The sequence below is a fragment of the Anopheles merus genome, chromosome 2L (genome assembly GCF_017562075.2).
Source record: "Anopheles merus strain MAF chromosome 2L, AmerM5.1, whole genome shotgun sequence".
Taxonomy (NCBI): Eukaryota; Metazoa; Arthropoda; class Insecta; order Diptera; family Culicidae; genus Anopheles; species Anopheles merus.
This window is the reverse complement of record NC_054083.1, coordinates 38,624,846-38,645,259: the sequence shown is the minus strand read 5'-3', so window position 1 is coordinate 38,645,259 and position 20,414 is coordinate 38,624,846. Positions and strand designations below refer to the sequence as shown.

The window sequence follows — 20,414 nt, the reverse complement described above, 5'->3', positions numbered from 1 at the left end:
TACTTCAGGGCATCACCCTTGGACACACCACCACCCTCCGTTTCCCATCGCGACCATCGATCGGGTGAGTGAGAAGAGTTTGAAGAATTACTTCAAAATTAGACGCAATCGAGCGAATACAGAAGCGAACCGCAGGTCGAACTTTCTGGGGCTGGGCAGGGGAATTTGCGCACAGTGAAGGAGGTGTACTTTGCAAACAACGGTTCAGAAGAACGATTTCCGGGCTTATGACAGTGGGGCAAGAGTTTTGGGATAAAACTTTCGACGCTCCATCGAATACGAGTTGAGAGTCGTTGAGGAACTGGAGGTCGAGCTGAATAGCTTTAGGCAAACAATCGAGTCTATATGCTTGAGCTGTGCGGAAAGTGATGAATTTTACACGTCAGAAAAGCATCATCGATGATGTCAAGAAGAGATTGAAATGTGAAATAAACGTTATGTTAGCGATTGGTGATATATTTAGTTTGATGAAATAATGTTGCAATCAGAGAATTAAGGAAAATAAAATGAAATAGTTTTAATAAGATTTATTAGAAAAGAGAATATTAACAGTTAATTAACATTCCAATAAGGACTAATTAAACATGAATAACAAGTCAAGTTTTCTTAACCAAGTCCATCTGAAGACACGTATGAAAAAGGAACCATTCGTATTTTGCATGTGACTTAAATTTCTAGATAGAAATAGGCTTATTTTTAGCGACAGCAATCATTTCACACATCTAAGTAGAAGCAATAACGTATTATTCCACTGTTGGGTGTATTTGAAATGAAACACAAACTCTTTTCAATTATGTAAAGCAATCCACCGGCAAGCAAGCTGACGCTGACGTGGCCCAGACAACCTGAAAAGCAGCCCTGCTCAGAGATGCAGGAAAACTCTACCATATCATAAGCAACATTAAGATATGCTCCGTCGCAAACGGGCCAACCCATAAACTGGCACACCTTATGACGATTGTTTTCCAAAAGTCCACTTTGTAGCAAAAAGTTGAACGTTTTGCGCCGTTCGTTTGGGTGAGTATAGCAGTGTGCAAGTGGAAACAAAAGCGCACAAACGCAAACAGAAAGGCCAAACAGGCAAGAGAAATAAAACGAAATCAGACTCACTTTAACAGTGGGCCGTACCCCTTGCCGCCGTGCCATGTTTGGCGCGGTCGCTCGTTTTTGCATTCGACATCAAACTTAAATAGCATAATCATTGGATAACTTTCCCGAGTGGACGGGTACGGTTCTCGTAAAACAGGCAAATTCATGGTTTGTCTCATCGAGACTCGTACTGCCGTAGTGGAAACTGTCCATTTGAATACAAAGGAAAGGATAGAAAGAGACATAAAGACAATGAAATAGAGTGAGAAAGAGCAGCATTAGTAGATAATGTAGGTGGAATGGGTAACCCAAAGAAAGTTGTGTTTTAATCCTCGCTCTTGGTTTGCAACTCTTTGTCTGGTGGTGTGTTTTTTTGTTTTTTTGCTTTCCTCACATCTCTAGTTGATTTTAGCTTTAGCAGAAAACTCGTTTGTTTTAGCAACTGTGCACGAACAGCGTAGCGTGTACAATGTTGAAAGAAAAACAAAAAAAAATCCCACCATGGCGCATGGCCGCTGATGTTGCCTCGGTTTTGCGGTTTTTGCACCGTGATTTGCGCCCTAATGCCGCATCCACTAGCATATCCCATCCCGTCCACTGCCCTGTGCTGCACGAGCAAGCGCCACCCCACAGCACCTCCCCTTTTGCCCGCGTGCCGTGTCATCGAGTGTCATTAAAAACGGGGGAAACCGATAACGCTGCCAAAGTTGGTGTCAAGAAACAAGGCAAGTTGTAATGTCGGGAACAATTTGTGAAATTGAAAAACTTTCCACTGTTACAACGTGTCGCCTATCGGAAGTCGGAATGGGGGATGACCAGTTCAGGAATGGAGGAGGGCGGAGGGCAACGTGGAGCATTGAGCTGAAATCAAATGATGGCAAAGTTTCCGCTACAGCCCTGTGTGCGGTACGGTTCCTGCATCAGATCCAGCGCAGCGGGAAGGGGATGCATGAAGTGGAAAATCTCATTTGTTGTGCTCTCCGCTGCTGCTGTACCCTACCTTACAGCTGCTATTCCATCCATCTGCGCGGGGACATCATTCATCTATCACGTTCTTGCAGGAGCGTGTGTTTGAAAACTCTTAACCTGCGACCAACCTTCAGTTCACGCCGTGCCCTGCCGCCAGATCAGAATGGTGCCTACAAAAGTTGACATTTTGTCACCATAGTGCTCAGAATGCACGGCACAAAAGCTCGCCCTAGCTTATTGCGAAACGAAGCACTACTTCGTGCGATTTCCGTCCCCGTCTCCCGAAACGCGCCACGGTATGACAAAGCAGGAAAGACGGCAAGCAGGGCTGTGCTCTGTAGTTTTTTTGCGTGCTCTATGATAAAAGTGTCACCGTGAAATAGCTGTCACTCCGGTCCTATTTTCCCTTTGTCGTGCTCCCCCCTTTTTCCAGTTTTCCCCGTTACCGGTTACGATCGCGTGCAAGTGAACGGTTTCAAACCGGTCGGGAACGCAGTGAGGATGACATCATTTGCTTCCTGTTACTAGTTATTTAATTCCTGCACTTCTTCGTCCCCATCCAGCGCAACAATAGCTCCATTTTTATGGCTAGAATGTCCCCTCCCCCCTCAACTCTTGTATTAGTTCCAAGGCGAAAAGTGGTACCCGCTGAAAGAGCTATTAAAATAAACAAACCGTGAAACATCATTTCGTTAGCACCCGTGCGCGCTCTACGCGCTTTGGAGTTGTTTTGAAGAATTCAACAAGCTTTCGGTGGTTGAGGAAGGCACCGGATGTGTAGGTATTCGAACGTTCGTGTTTTTATTCATGTGTGTGTGTGTGTTTGGATGGAAGTATGTAAATGCGATGTAACAAAAGGGCAGAGCGTGGAAATGGTAATTAATTTTTGCTATTCAAAAGCTGTAGCCCCCCAGGCGAGTAACTCGTCGGGTGTGGTCTTAATCAGGAAATGGGTAAACGGAGATGTAACAACGGTACAAAATGGAAATCACTCTTATTGATCGCATCACTTGTATTACATGCACGATAACAATGTGGTGAGTAGGGGTTTTTATTTTTTGTTTTCTTCCACCTTCCGGCACTCTTGCCGATATGGATGCCGGTTTTCCCGGAAACAATAAGCCAAAAGCTTGAAATGTTTTGACATCCAATAAGGTTATGTCTAGCGTATCATTTGTGCATAATTATTTACTCAATCATGCGTAACAAATGCACTCGTGTATTGTTTCACAGTCATTACACGGAATTTTGCTAAATGTGTTTTGTTGGGAAGACAAAACACTGAGCAAGAGTGAAAATCATAAACACACGGAAATGTTTGCTCTGATCGTTCTCTACAGGTCAGCAACGTAGAAGAAATATGTGCTTGTGTCTCATTTTATTGTGTGTCGTGGCATTGCGTGTTTACTATTCATATATGAAGCCCTTTTTCAATTCAGCTCTCAAGAAAAATATATAATGGATTCAAATAGTGGGGCCCTTCACGATTCTAGTCAGTTTTTTTGTATGGAGTTTGACAGTTGGAGGCTGAAATCATGTAAACAATCCATACAAAACCACACAAAAGACTAGCCTGCGATTTTCAGTCTAGAAAATTTTAGCCTAAAAGCTAGAATTAGATTCGAGTACCTGCTCGAAAACACGGTGTTGTTTACATTTACCCCAAGGTGCATTAAAGAGATCACGTGGTGGAATCTAGAATCAAAGTGTAGTGTAGTCCAGGTGGTCTCATAGCATGTTTTTTAAACCAAATTTGAACATCACTTTTTGACAGGATGGGTGAAAACTTTTGTTTAAACAAGCTTTCTTGAGGGTTTACGAATATTCAAACCATTCTTAAAATCTTCATTCAGAAGCAGAAGCGATTAAAATTAGCCTTATAAATTCATACACCTTGGGATAAGCCCACCTATATATTTTACCTACTTAGATAGCTGCTCGAAAACTGCTATACAATGCAAACAGCTGACAGGCTGAAATTTCAGCCTAAGAACTTACAACGGAAAGGGCCCCAGTACTAGAGTGGTCAGATCTAGGTTGAAGTTGAAAACGCACACTGGTCACAACCTAATAATGTTCCAAATTGATAGCTCTAGAAGTGATGTAGCTTTGTGATATAGCAGCTGTTCAATAACAGCCGAGCGATATCCAAATGCAGCACCTAAATTGGTTTTGGAGCTATTTCGAAAAATGGGAAATTAACGCATTGATTCATTTACAGAGGCGTAAAACTAAACAAGGTATACTATTGGCTTAACGTGCTTAAAACAATTTGAATCCATGCACTGAGATACTTTTAGAGAAAGACACTTTTTACTTTCAACAGGACTCAACTCCAGCTCAGACGGCTTCAATCGTTCAGGAATTGCGTAAGGGGAATTTTCCTTATTTCATCAGCTCATCTGAATTGGTTGGAGTTTCTCCATGTTTGGAGCCATGGAAATGCAGTATTTGAAGATAAATGCTAGAAAAGTTCGACGACGCTAGCACATGAGTTGAGACGCATTCAAGAATGATTTGATGAACATTTGGGACGAAATGTCAAATGAAGTTGTGCGTGAGGCTTTGCAAGGGCTTCTTTTTACATATAAAAGGGAGAAAGATTTGAACTCTACCAAGTACCAAGTAGACATTGATTCCGCAGATAAATAAAATTCGGTCGTCTGGTAATGCAACTTTTACGTTGCCACCCTATAGACTGTAATTGGAATATCATACTGCTGATTAAATGTGATTGTTGAATTAATATAGACATTTTCAATCCAGGAATTCTTTTTCTTCTTTTAGCTCAACAACCGTCGTCGGCCAAGGCCTGCCTGTACCACTACTTGTGGGCTGGGCTTACAGTGATTTATGGATAGCCCCCTCAAAGCAGGATAGTCAGTCCTACGTATGGGGGCACGATCCATTCGGAGTACCACCAGACCTGTTCCTTGTTAGTCGTCACAAAAGGGTTTAATAATGCGATATTTACTTTCTCTGAAGATCTAAAGTCATACATACTGAAAAACGCCCTTCCAAGTATAGCATGAGGTTATTGATTGAGCAAACGTTTTATACACCGATGGGAAAGCTATGTGATGCTTCGATAGAACACAGTATTGGCAAACATGTAATACAAACATGCTCGCCGGTGGAGAGATTACAAACAATTAGCGTGATTGCACAATACATACCATACTTGTTACTGCGCTTTTGATGCAATAATCGCTAACCGCTGCGCGCTCAATCAAGCCCGCACCTCCACTAAAACCGCGTCTACAGCCGCTACCCGGAAGTAGTTCCATTTGCCATACGATTTTCCACCAGCCAAACTTTTCCATACACGGTCAATTGAGCAGAAAATAGGGGAATTGATTCCACTCCCTTCCACATGCGACCCACCGTGCCCATTTGCACAAACTATGCTTCGGATATTGATTTGTGTACGCTATCCGAGAGTGACAGGCAGGCTAGCTCAAGTAGAATATGAAAAGACCAGCAAAAAAAAAAAAAAACATGTAACTGATTGTTCAGCTCACCAGACTTCAAAAGCATGACGAAGTTGGGGAGGAAACAAACAAAAAAAGGCAAAAGCGAAGAAGAGCGTTCACCCCTCGCCTATCGCCAGTGTTTGCTAAGGTTTAGGTATTTTTGGGGCGTGCAGCTCCCCATGGCCCGCCTTTCCGCCGGTTGTCCGGTAGCTGTCAGACGGAATTCACCCATAAAACCAAACAGTCCCACAGTGTTCTTTCACTATTTTTCTAACACGTTACCAACATTTCGTAGGGAGGGTAAGTGCTCCCTTTTTTTGTGGATGGAAAGGGAAGACACTTTTCTAGCCCACAACACGTCCTCGGCCCAGTGGATGGGAGGGAGCTTGATGGGCAAATAGGCTCAAGTAGTACTAACCAGTACGGTGGGCATGTTTGCGGTCATTTGTGGGTCAGTAAATTGCTAACAGTGCGATGAACTCGATCCCTCCCAGCAAAAGGAAACCGTACAGCAAGGGTAGGGAAAGAATCGAGCAAGATGAGGACAAGAGCAAGCACCACCCAGGCGCGTTGTCGTCCTCAAGGACGCGTACGCAAACGAAATTACCTTCCCGTGCTTTCGAGACCCAACACAACAACAAGACACAGGAAAGAAAGAGGAAAAAAAACAACCGGAGCGCAAATCTAAATGACAAATGATCCGAAATTACGGTCCGACAGTTGACGAAGGTGTCCGGTGCAGCTGACCGAGCGCGTCGGGGACGGGGCAGGACGCAGCGCCGAGCAACTGAGCCGGAGATGTCGACAGAGTGGCCGGAGAGTGGCGAAGATAAATTGATCAGCGCGAGAAAAATAACCTCACCGAGAGGAGGACTTTCCGTTGCTGACGAGCAAGGAAATAAAACATCCTTGAGAACAACCTCGCGTGAAACAGAGAGAGGAGAAAAAAACAGAGCCGCCTAGCAGGAGGTCCCATCCTGCCACGTGATCCTTATCATTCGCCGCCGACCGGTTCGGGGGAGGAAAAACAAAATAGCACAGTGAAAGGTGTTTTCTTCACCTTTTCCCAGGATGAGTCTGTGGGTACCGTTTTCAGATTTTCGTCATCTTGAATGTGTATGTGTGTGTGTGTGTGAAAGAGAACGAGCTTCCGCACCATTTACGCAACTAACTACAGCAACGAATTGTTTCTACTGGAGATGACAGAGCGAGAGCGCTCGAAGGCCACGGGACTAGTTAGAGGCATTCACTTCATCGTTAGGGAGTTAGGATGGTCAGGTGAGTCTCAGACAGCCACGCAGATGTTTTTCGTCGAATTTTCTTGCAGTAAAGGAATGATTGCAACAAAAAATTGCTGCTCAGTCCTCCCTTTTTTGGTCCAAAGTGTCCAAATCTTTAACATGGGTCAGGGGACAATGTGAAGATTCGCAGCAACCTAAACCAAAAAAACAACCCCCAAACGCCCACCCAAGCAAGATACTGTGGATGACTGAAATGATATTAATAGTGTTCACGACGAGAGAAGGGGGAGCGGAAGTTTCTGCCGTTAAGACTGCCATGCGGACAATATCCTTCGACAACGAACACCTTGGCTATGCCCGACTCAACCCTCCAATCAGGCCCCGAACCGCCTTTCCGGTTCATCTCGATCGCTCGCTCGGCATGCCGAAAGATTGTCACTCAAGCTCCCAACCTGACACCATTAGCCCTACGGGATGGTTTTCGGGCAGCTGGGGATGGGGATTTTATTTTGTCTGTTCCTGCTTTGTCCATTCCCTCGCCATCCCTGTAGACTAAACTACCTTCGTTTTTTTGTTTCCCCCGAAAGTGACCATTCCTGCTGCGTTGCTGTCGGAAATGTTAATGACAACGGCACATCCTCTGCGCCATACGAGACGCTCGGCCGTTTCCGTGGAACGGTTAATGGGAAAATGTTTGACCTGCTGCTCTGCACCAGCACGTGCTGCTTCGTGTCCTTGTTGTTTGCTTTGTTTTGTTTTTTTCCTCATTATTCGGCTCGAGTTTTGCCGTTTAACTTTCAGACTTTTTGGCTTTAAGGTGCACATGGTGAAATGGTGTTTAACTTTTAATAGTTAAATAATTAAATAATTTGAGCCCGACTATAGAACGAACTAGTCATAAAATATGAAATTTAAACAACATACACAAAATCCTTAAAACAACAGTTAATGAAGTAAAATATCAAAATAATATTTTAAATAAGAATTAAATAATTTCAAATTAAATTTTCAGGATTTTAAGTAAAATACATTGCATCGGAATTGTTTTTAAGCAAATATATTTACTTTGGATTCCGGTTTCACACAAATCCCTTTAAACTTTACAAAGTGTCATGCTACACAACGTAAGAAGCGAAGCATATTTTATGTAAATAGTATTTCATTCATGTGCAAACGGGCCAGAAAACATGCCGTAAACAGCACAGTACATAATATTGCATAAAACGTTCCGAGGAAATGAGCGCCACCAAAGCGCCAGACAAAGCGAAATATGAATTCATTAGCCTTCGAGCAATCGCCTCTGAACCACACTATGCTTCCGCAAACAAAAACAAGTACCAACAACTCTCCCCTCCATCTCCTCCGCGCCTCTTGCCACACTTGGAACGGATCCTGTTACAGACCCGAGCGATCCTTGCGAACACAAAGACACGATGTGTGCGGCGCCCATCGACGGGTGAGCAAATAAAAACGCTTCCCTTCCCCTCGAGCGCGCTTACGTAAGTCAGTGGGCATCATCGCAAAGCCTCACTTGCGCGGCTCGGGCTGAGCATCCCCCGTCTACCCCGCCGAAACGGCGACGGGCGGCGACATGATGTTAATTAATTTTGCTTATTTGAAATGGCTGTGCGCTCCCGTGCACGCTGGGGCGGAGATTGCCGACCAGAGGGCGAATCGTTCTGGGTTGATGATTATCTATTTACGGGTGTGATTCCGCAGCCCGTGCCGAACGAACTTTTCAGCCGCACTTTGTTTCACCCGTTTCAACGCCCACCCCATGGGGCGTGCGGTGCTGTCACACAAGGGGACAGGAAACTTTCCTTTAAGAAAGCGAATTAGAAGAAGGTGTGCAAGACTAACACCTGGTAATTAGCGCCGGGACTTGCCCGACACACACACACACACACACCTTCTGCTTTGTTGGTGGAGGTGTGTTGTGTGTGTGTGTCTACAGGATGGGTGGTTTTTTTGGTATCACCGCCCAGCTTTCGTGATGCCCTATTCTCTGCCAAGTGAGCGGAAGCACTAAACGGTGTTACGAGCAGCGGGAACAACAGAACGCACTGATCTGTGAAACACCGAGGGGGGGGGGGGAAGGAAATAGTAGTCGGCGTAGCAAATTACGCACAATGAGGCATCCGGTTCAGGATGCGTATTGAACGGAGCAGATAATGATGATGATGGGCTAAACTAGTTAGTAATTTCGATGCGCACTGTTGCACAGTCGCTGTTAAAAAAGCACTAATTAAAAATGCCTATTACCGGCGTTGCCGTGCGATAATAACGCGTAATATGAATCGTGGCAAATTGTATCGTTAAAATAGTAATAAGCTTTTCTTTTGCGGGAGGTTGTTTTAAAGTGGAGCAGCAGGTAAGTAATTACACAAATGGATTAAAATAATCAGTAGAAAGTTTTCCTTTTTCTAAAACAGATAAACTTTTAGCTAAAAGATTATTTTAATTTTAGTTTACCAAATACATTCGTCAATATTTTCATCTAAAAATTTAAGCATTAATTGTTAATATACCATCGCCTCTATAACATTATCTTGCTTTGCGTTACAAAAAAGGAAAGACTAATAACACCGTTTGGATTCAAATTACAGCTTCAAACTTAAGACAATCATCATGTTTTTTTTTTATTTCCCGTTTCTGGCCATGCCGAATTTCAATTTTACATGATTGCCAAAATATACTATTCAATACAAACATTCTGGCCTTTAGTAGCTCCTGATGTTACGATAAATAAATATTGTCTGTGAACTGACCACCACCGGAGGCATTATAAGCAGTTTAGCTTCTAATCGACTACTATTTGATTTTTTCGATAATCCCTATTTATCTGGTCCAACTGCACTGAAGTGCTGTGGAATCCTTTGTAGTCATCAGGTAGTAATCAACGTGAAAGTAACACTGTTTTCTGATGAAATTCAATCCAAGTTTTTTTTATATAGAATTACAAGTCGTGGGTGTTGTGTTTGTGTCCTTTCTCTTTAACGATCGGAATAAAAAATGTCTTCATTGAGGAGCCTGCGTTTATCATCAAACTGACAGTGCAACACGTCAGTTGAATAAGCTGTTTAAAGGATGATGAGGTGTGATTGAATGTTTTATATGTAAACGTATAATAATAAACATATAAACGCTATCTATTACTATAGTTTTAAATTTCGAACAGTTGAAGTAAATTGTGATTAACCGCAAAAATGTATTCTAGACATTGGTTATATTAAGAAAACAATTATATTTAAAAGTAGATTTTGTAAATGCCTACATAGTCATACCGGAAAGATTATCGAATCGTTCTTTCAATGCATCTACGAGTTCAAGAGAAACAGCACCTAAATCCCGCTGTTCTTAGGACCGTCATACTGTCGGTCTTGGAGGAAAATGACGCTCAGAATTGGTTGTTTAGATCTTCAAACAAGTTTAAAACTAAAAAGGTGTAGAGTATGTGAATTTAAAGATTACAGACTATATTTTGAGGCTGTTCAAAATTTGAATCGAAAAGTCCGTAATTTGAAACTTTAGCTTAAAACTATCCGTAATAAGAATCAAATTATATTTACTTTTTCTTATTATTATGCATTATTATTATTATGCAATTCGTAGAATAAAATTATTGGATTTTTTTTTTCACAGATATAATAAGTGTACTTCAGTAAAGTTAATTATATAGAGGTATAACCGGTTAAGTATGAACTCATAACAAGAAAGTACATGTAAAAACTAAACAAAAATAATAAATGCCTTTAAAACAGTATTTTGCGCAATAACGAACAGATTACTTGAGCCTCGATCGGAATTCAGGATCGTGACCAGAATACAGCAATAAAGATAAATTGAAATGCAACATATGTACAGGTGTTACAACAGCGTTATCTAAAGAGCTTGATAGCTTGTTTCTTCCTTACCACAAAAGTCCAGGGCTTACTTCTAAACAGGCATGAAACGGGTTTTAAATAACTGCCAACTTACCTCGCCATCGTCTATGAGCGTGGAGTCGCTGCTGTCGAGGTGATTGTCTATCCGGCCGCTCGAGCTCAGCTGCCCCGACTCTAGCCACAGCTTTTTCCAGTCCGTGTTGGCCAGAATGGATTTGTTGTCTGCAAAGAGTGTTGTGAGATAAAACGAAACGTTAGATTGATCGCCGCTAGCCTACCACAAAACTAAACGAAACAAATCACTAATCAGATAAGCGGGAAATCTGGGTGCGGGAAAAAACTAAATGAACAATCTGAGATCAAACCAACCAACCAACCGGCGGTACGGTCCGATCGCGGCTGCTGATAGTGTGCGTTGGTCTTTTTTTTTGTGGTCCTAACTCGACTATCCCAACCCTGCCCTGTAACCGTTTGCGCAACTGCTTTCGTGAGTAGCAACGATCAACGCCTGCAAAAGGATACGAACCTCGCCTCCAGCACGGAACCGCCGTCGGTGAAGGTGTTCGAGAAAATTTATTACCCTACACTGACCTATACTGCCCTCCCCCACTCCGCTGACCACCGCACAATGCAAACTTTTCCGCGCCGCACGGTGGCCGCAGCACCCAGCAAAAAAGTTACTCCCCCATTGGGGGCAAACTGGGGGGGGGGGGGGGGGGAAACCTTCACAGTAACATCTTTATCATCGAAGCGCGTCATTAGAGCGTGGTTTTGCCATCGGGCAGTGTTTTTTTTGCCTACCCTTAGTCTCTCCTCCTTTTGAAGATGTATAGCGCGGTTACACCCTCGTTTGGCCCGCCCAAGGCTACCTCCACCGTCACCCTGGCAGCACGTGCGATATGCAAAGGGACGAAAAGTGATTGCAACGATGGAAGTTTGGTCGTTGTAAATGCCCTCCTTCCCCGCACTCTCGCACGGCCACACGGGCACCAAAAGGTAAACGGGACGAGAAACCGAAGCAAAGTTCGATAATTAGAATCTCAACCATTAGGCGATGGCAGCGTAGCAGAACAGCGTGCATAGAAAAAGGATGCGAGGTAAGGTTTTACTTTTTTTTTGCCCTCCCCGATAAACGCGTTACACGTTCAATCGTTTCCTTTCACATCAGCGAGTTCAGCTCTGATGGGTGTATACTGCTTTTTTTTCTTAGCTGCCTTCCCGCACCATTGCACGCTGACTATTATTTCTCGCTTCATTTTGTGGGGCGGTTGGGCGAAACTTTCAAAAACGTGCGTGATGGTGATGGAACGAACAATTCAATTATGGCTTCCAGTCAATGTGACGGTCTAGCTCACGCGTCACATAACGATCGGTTGGTGAAAAGAAAAAGGGCAAAGAGGACAACAGAGAGGGAGAGAGGAAGTAAATGTAGCTTTCGTGCAGAAATGTTACAATGACGAGTTTTTGCCAGAATTGTGTGATTTTTTTGCACCTTTCTCTTGAAATAAAAAATAAAATTAACTTGTTGTTTTTAAATGATGATCGGGAAAAGAAAAACATAATGTATGCTATAAAATAGAACAAAACAATAATGTTGAAAAAAGTACACATAACATTTACCTGCTGTTTTTACGAATAAATGATCAAAACAATGCAAAATAAAGATATAACAAGAAATCAGCCAAAATATATGAAAATCATTATTTTTATCATCTTTCAGTTGGTTTATATTCTGTAACACTTCCCTGGGTGCCATGGCAATCATATATGAAAGTGAAAAAGTGCTTGGTACCCAGGAAAACATAAACAGAAATGGTCTGACATTCAAAGTGTTAATCTCAAATTCTAGACTAAAAATTACAAAAACAACTTATGCGCTTAACTTAGTTTTTTGGTTTGAGAGTCTGTAAACTGAAAGATAGGTTGTTACATTTAATTATTGTTTTTTATACACTCAAACAGTTGATTGTTTTGATGCCTTTTTTGATAACTAACTACGACTGGCAAAAACAAGTTTATCTGAATAGAATCATTTATTCATAACATCAGTTTATAAGCCGCCACAACTAACTGCAGCTCTTAAGATGACTCAAGTTGTTATTGTTGACATTACAAATCCATCAAAAGTTATTTTAAAAAAAATGAAAAATTCTCAGTAAAACATCGTTTTATCTTACATTATAATGCTCCTGAGAGTGGAATACTTGCTGCATTTATGGTAATTTAAATAATAATTCGAAAAATATATGTTTTTCCTCACACAATGTAAACATCATGACGGACTTTGATGTGATCGACTCCTGAAACTCTTCAAACAATATAATTAAATCGATAACTCGGTCATTTTGACTAATAAGTTCAGTGAATGATGAGCTTTGTAAAAGCACGATCGAGTCCAACTTTTTTTTCCAAAATTCAGTTTATAAAATAATGGTAACAAAATAATTTTGGTTATTCGTAAAGCTTATTGCCGACAATTGTGAAATTTCAACTGTGATTTTAGCTAGTAAAGTGTGCTAAAGTGGAGTGGTTTCCGCAATATTTTGAATCAAGCTAGTGAAATATTTCGATGGTGAACCAGCGTGTTGTTGCACAATTAAAATTCTACCTATGAACCTACCTTTTTACATGCATAATTACTCTATCAATTACAATTTTTCTAATTACCTTCCAACCAAATTTTAAGTGACCTTATACGTTTATTAAATAAATAACGCCAATCAACTGAATTGCATGTGAATTGCTGGCAAAGCATTCTTCTCAGTGCTTTCCCGCTCAACGTTAATCCCACGCACATCGAATGCAGCGAAAGCTATTTGGTGCAGTTGTAGCGCGCAGCTACATTTCCTCAGCGTCAATGTATCGATTAAGTGGAACGAAATCAAGCACCGAACTATTTTACATCGTCCTGCCCCACGTGCCTACCACTACGCGTCCACGCGCAAAGTGTCCGTTAATCGATCGAGTTTTGGTTTAGCACCGATAAAGGGGGGAAATTGAAGCTCCATTCCGCGCCCTGCATTGCTGGACCCGGGTGCGTTTCACCCGGATTGTAGTAGGCGAAAAGTGTACGCGAGATGCTTCCAATTAGTAGCTGTATATGGAAAACACTCTCTCTCTCTCTATTTGCACTTCGCGTTAGTGTGGAGCCGGTTCGGAAATCGGCCATTTGTCGAGTGTCGAGGAACTGGTCGACACACCAGGAAACGGGGAAGGGGCACTTAAACGATTCCTCTACACCACCACGCCCAGTAGGTACGTACAGCTCGGTAACGGCATTGGTTCGGTCCAATTTAGTGCGCCGTTGAATCTGTCGAGTTGATTTAGAATCAATAATCGAAGTTCAATGAATCAGTTGCGTTTCGTTGCACGTTAGATGGGTGTGGTATTTTCCGCCACAGGTTGATGTGTGTGTGTGTGGGTGTTCTCCCCCTTTGGCATGGATGCAGTCAGAGGCGTTTGCAGGTGCAGCAGAGAGTGCAAACATTTCATTAACATGCAGCGAAATGAATAGAATTGCATGTTTAATTGCATTGCCCCCCCCCCCCCCCCCGGTGGCATGCCCGTGCTTGTGTTCCCGCTTTACTGCACGCGCCTTTAAATCGGCTGAAGTGCATCTTTAAGCAGCAGCAACAGCAGCAGCAGCAATGGGAATTGAACATATACATATACCCATTCAGCTAACTCATCGTTCGCCGCTAACTCGAGCACGGTTTCATCTTGCATTGGTGCGAGTGGTGGTGTCATATTTGATCGGCCGGGTTGCCGCGTGGATCGGTGCCACTCGATTGCGCGATGAAAGGGGAGCTGGGAAATTTCGAAATCGATATCCATTAGCAAAATATTCGCTCCCGGCTTGAAGCAGGGGTGCTTTGTGCGCTGGGGCTCAGGGGGGTGGTGAAGAATCATGAAGAACCGTGTGATACCCGACCGGCCATGCCGTCGATGAGCTTCCGCTAATGCGAGTGTTAATGAAGGGTGAGCCCGCTGGGTGGAAAAGTTGGCGCTGGCAAAAGTTCGGCCGAAACGGGGCCGCCAGGCCAACGGGGTCGGGAATGGGTTTTGCAGGAAAAGCAATATCTCTGTTCGCGTGGAATGCGTCGATTAGCGTTGAGTGGCAAATGGATCAATTTGGTGAAGAGAATTCCTGCTTCCCATTTCGCCGTTTGACGACGGTCCGTGCTTCGAGAGCGTTGCTAAAAGAATGTCAGAGTTTGAAACGATTGCTAGCAAATGGTTATTCATGTGTGGGTGGGAGTGAGGAGGGCTAGAAGGACCGGCCGACCGGAACAGGAAACTTTGGCTATGTAATTTTGTTTTATTATTGCTTAATAAGGGAAAATAGTTGAAAATTTTCACTTTAGAGCTCACAATTGGTTGTGTAATTAGTGCTATTAGCTAAATAAGAACACAGTGTGCGAGAGGTGTATAGCAGAACATGAAGCAGTAAAGTTGCTATACTGAAATACGAGCAGCTCCAGCTTTAATGAATATAAAAAAAGTAATTTTAACATTAAAATTCCTCCTTTTTTGTAAATAATAAATCAGAAACTCGATCATCCTGTGCTAAATTTATATCTTCAATTAAAACATGTCCAAGTATTTCCATACCATTTCGCGCACGTGTCGCAAATCATTACAAAAGCCGTCCCGCTCAGAGGATGCATGCCTACACGAACCGGCAAACGGCCCCAACTGCCCAACTGCACACGTAAATTAGGCAAAGTTTCGTAACCAATCGAACGGAATAAGAAGATTGACTTTTGCGGGCGCACCGAAACTTTGGCAAAGCTCATTTTCCTCGCTTGAAAAGCGAGACCCGTTTTCCCTTCCTTCCAGCGACAAACATATGGATGGGCTAAGGTTCGTCTTCTCGCCCCCCGGTTGCCGTCTGGGTCTGGAATTTACAGCGCCAATGATAATGAACTGCGAACATTTCCTCCAGATCGAAATCATAAATCTTACCACAATCTTTCTCGAGACTTTGCCGTTTCTGCTCCCCTACCCTTCATATCGCCCGCCAAAGCTGCTTGGTTTAAGTTTCACCGGATTCCCACAATTGCGATGGGGGCAGGGCAAAACAATTTCCCTTACTTTGCGCTTTGTTTACGCAACGCAGGAAACAGGAAGCAAGCGCGGACTTGCAACAAACAAACCCAAACGCAAAAAAAAAACATTGACCCCAAATGTTTATTTACTCTCAATAGGTATGTATGTATATGTATGTACATTGTAGGGCGGGAAATTTGTTTGCCTCTTACACTTTTTCGGGCAGGCACCGAGACGCAGCTAGCCGGTGAAAAACGGTAATTGCTTGGGCGAAAACTTTCCTATTCATGTGCTGCCCTCGGGCGGAAGTTTCGAACCAGAATTGAAAAAAAACAAGTTCGACGGAAATGAAACGCAACAACAACAAAACCGGTCATTTGATTTTATTTTCCTGTGCCTGCTTTATGCTTTGCTTTTCCCGTTGTGTCAACACGGGCGATGATGTAAAGTTTGCACCGAGGAAGCGAGCGAGCGATCGCGCGCAACGGTTCGGACGGTTATTGATCGTCCGCCGATCCTTGCGGCGGTTAATGGCATTTCTACCATTTACGCGCTACCTTTACCCCTAAGCTATCACCGCGTGAGCACGTGCAAAACTTTCCACTCCAAGATTGAAAAGCCCACCGAAGCGAAGATGGCGTTGTTTTTTTTTTCTAAGCTTCAGCTCTTGACGAATGGTGAATCCATCATGCACTAGAGAGATTGCCGTGGAGCAAACAAGCAACGTACAACAAAAATTGCTAGAATAATGTACACACCTACACACACGCACACACAGAGCTACATTCCCATGCATACTGGTGGAACGTTTTTCACATTTATTTTTATTTTCCGCTTTCCGTTTTGTGTGTCAACACATCACTCCTGGGAGAATGGAGCGAAGTTGGAAATCCAATTCCCAGCGCAACGTTACGTTTTCTTTGTACTGCGAGCGCTCTCGGAGACTTCCCCGAGTCCACTGGAGCGTTCGCGTGCATGTCCAAGCGTGGTACCCACGCCCCCTCTTCTCCCCCCCCCTTTCCTCTGTCCATGTTTCCGTTTGTCCGTTCCCCAGCTGCTGCGGATCATCATGCTGTAACTTGATCGGTGCGGGGTTTTTAGAGGAAGTTTACTTTATTTCATGTTGTTTTTGGCATCTCCACTCCCGCCCGACAGAGCGAGGCAAGCAAATCAAGGCCCCGACGGGGAGGGGTCGGTTGAGAGTATCGGTAGCACGTCCGATCGGAGAAACGCTCGGCACACACTGTCCTGGCACTGCTCCCGTCCTGGGAGTGCTGCGTTTGCAGAGCGAAGGGCAGACCTGGGCAGTGGTGTGTAACTGGTAAACTTTCTTCCATTCTTTGGTCGCTGTTTTCAATTTATTTGTTTATTTTTATCAACACCCAAGCAATCAGTATCATCCTAGCAGTATGTGTGTGTGTATGTGTGTGTGTGTGTGTGTACATGGATGGACGCAACCGGTAGGACACACTTGAACGGAAACCGAGCTCTATTCATTGGGGAACGACGTGTGCCAGCGATCCGCCCGGCCCGTGTCGTTTGTCTGATGAGTCTGTATGGGTTTTCCTTTCCCCGACCAACTTTCTCCGACGCCATTGTAATGTACTTCCACGAATGAAAATAGAAGAACGAAAAGAAACACACCCAGCCAAAGCATTTGCTCCCGAGGCATTCGGTTCATTGCGGCTGGGTGCTTTTGTGCCCCGTTGGGCTTTTATAATAACGTTAGCAGAAAGATGATACACTCTCCTGTACGTGTGCACAACTGTGTACACTCGTGGGGAGGGGGAGGAGAGCGAATTGGGGCAAATCTTTATCTTTCATCAGCAAATTTTCTTATGTGAACAGAGCACCGGATGGGAGTCGGCACGAGCGGGCGCGGTTGTACGTGTAGGTGATATGGTTTGCGCGCTCCACTCCAACCGGCAACCGGTGGCTGCCAAACGTTCGGCTATGATGAATCACTGCTGACGGTGGGCAACGGTCCAGGTCAGTCCGGTGCGTTTTTGCTAAACAAAACGAAACGCTGGTACCACGCTAATCTGCCCGACCATGATGAGTGCGTCACTCACCGGACGCAATGGACGGTAACGCAACGCACGGATTGAAATGTCACCTACGCATTCTGGCTGAAGGTAAATAACAATCTTAAGAGAAGACCGGTCCATTACTTTGTGGGCGAGTACGGTTGGCCTCCGGCTAGTGAGCGATCGTACGTTTGATGCGAAGGTGCTCAACACAAGCGGCAAAGAAAGGGTGAGAGATTACTGAAACCCGTACCAAATGATGGCAGGTAAGTCATCGAACGTGACAGATTACTATCGCATAAATAAATCAAAGCTGCTACAGCTCGGCACATTATTACGCGTGAAAATGACAACCATGACAGTCACCTTGATTGCTGGATGATATGAAACGTGGTGGTGGATGATGGCAATCCAAATATGACGAATAACAATATTCAATAAAATTCTTCGTTCCATTGCTTCATTCACTACATTCAATAACATCCGGAAAGGCGTCATCCATAAAAAACGCCCTTTAAATGCATGATAATTATTCATCCTCTTCCATGAAACGCAATACTTTCGAATATAAATTTCAGTTTCTTTCCATGAACACACTAGACCCGTCGTTCTTGGAATGGAATTCAAATATAAAAACCTTTTCCACACATTTGAAGAACGTGTGGCACTTTGGGCCATATAATTTCTACCATAAAAGGCTTTCTGGATAACATTCTTAGCCCTGCTCCATTATCTGCTGTATGAACATTCTTTCCATCGGGCGACCAGAATAACCTGTGTTGTTTTTGAAAATCCATTTCTCGGAAGGCTTCACACTGACAAGTAACAGGTTGGTTGTACCGACTATTAGGAAGCGATGAATAACGCAAAATGGAAATCGACGGTGAACGACGGCCCCAATAGAGCCCGGTTCCAGGAAGGTGCGCCCGGCCGGTGAGCATATTTGCTGATGTAGTTTCATTGTTTGCGTAGCGTAGTTTGTTAGCTTGTCGCTTGGTATTTCGCAGTAATTTTGGGCCTCCCCGTTTTGTTTGTACCTCCCGTACTGGATGCGACCGTACGGCTATGAATCAACGCATCAAAAGGGCTTCTTCCCGTAGATCAAAGCACTGTCTATCGCTTCACGTTTGATGCTTAATTCGATTACAGGTGGAGTTTTATGTAGCAGATGATTTGAACTATGCATTTGTGTTACAGTTTTACGGAAATTTAAGAGATGATTTCTGGATTTTACGAAAAAAAACTTCTTTTAAGATGCTGAATAGCTCCATCTAGTATTGGGTGAAGAGTTCAATATAACAGGAAACTAAACAGGAAGAAGATTTTTAAACTGGATACAGATATCGCATATTGGAGTTACAGTGAATTGCATTCCAGACTTACATGGTTTTCCACGATTTATTGGTTGATTCCCATCAATTTTTGGTGGGTTCCCGTATTTCTTTGGTGCGTTCCCACGATTTATTGAACGTTTCCCAGAATTTTTTGGTCCAATTGTATTGAAATCCGATCGGAAAATACCAATAAATTATGGGAACGAACCAAAAATCTATGGAATACGATCAAAAAATCGTGGGTACGCTCCAAAAAATCATGGGAACTGACCAAAAAATCGTGGGAAACCCTGTACGATATGTCAAAGTCTTATAGATTCGATTGTACCAAATATCGTATTTTTCACTAACATTTTCTTCAGAATCACGAAAAGCCCATTTGCATAGCGTTAAACAAATAATTCCCTGACATACAAGCTCTCAACATCTTTTAAATATTTACACAATGCCCTCCTGCCCAAAGCGCAAATAAAAGATAGTTTGTGCTGCTTACACATGCCCATAAAGGCTATTGACAAATCGCTCAGCCAGTGGATTTGTCCTACTTGCCTACGGTCATCCGGTACGGCACACAAAAGAGAGAAAATCACAGACTACACCCTATTGCCACAACCTTATCCTATTATTGCCTTCAATTAATAATCGATTTCTTCCGGCACTATCCGGGGACGGGGGTTGCCGATCGGGGAGCCACAAAAGCAAAAGGGTTGGGTGATACGACACAATTTCCAAACATAAACCTGCCGACGAATCATTGTTACCGAGTGTTTCCGAATCGTACAATCTGATCGGCTATCGTGCCAGCCGCACACAAACCGATGATCCGGTTGATTCCGTGCCTGGTTCGGTTTGCCGTCTCTCTCATCTCTCTCGCTCGGTTGTGTTTCGCTGTGGCCGATCCGATAACAGGCTGGGGGGAAATGGAATTTGTGCCCCCTCCCCCGCAGTACCCGGGACTGGGCAAAATAAAACACAAACGACGAGTAGAATGTCACCGCTATCGTTTGTCGGGACAAGCCGACTGTCAGGGTTGCACAGCAGCAGGACCAATGCAGGGTTGTACATTGCGGAGTGCATCGAGGGTGGGTGAAAGAAGGGAAGGAAAAGCTTTTTTTTGCTGTCGGTTCGACTTCAGTGCTGCCTGTTAAGCCCGCATTTCGATCGCTGCAAACCAACCCCCCCCCCCTCCGCGCTGGTTGGGTGTGCGTTCGATTTCGGCGAAAACGAAATTAAACGAAAGTGCTGCCATGAAAAGCTCACTTCATCTCTCCATCTTGTTGGGACGCATAAAAAGGGTGGGCGCTGTGACAAAGGGAGAAGATTGGCAGGGCCAAGGCGGCCAAAGCAG

The 20,414-nt window shown here is 43.8% G+C and overlaps 1 protein-coding gene across 7 annotated transcripts in view; it reads right to left on the bottom strand.

Annotated features, from left to right (window-relative positions):
- The window catches only part of LOC121591716 (zwei Ig domain protein zig-8), a 207,823-nt gene that overhangs the window by 97,760 nt on the left and 89,649 nt on the right, over positions 1-20,414 (bottom strand). For all 7 annotated transcript variants that reach the window (XM_041912557.1, XM_041912559.1, XM_041912556.1 and 4 more), the window contains one exon: positions 10,751-10,878. In XM_041912557.1, the coding sequence (XP_041768491.1) occupies positions 10,751-10,878 (128 nt within the window). The remainder of the gene's footprint in view (positions 1-10,750; positions 10,879-20,414) is intronic.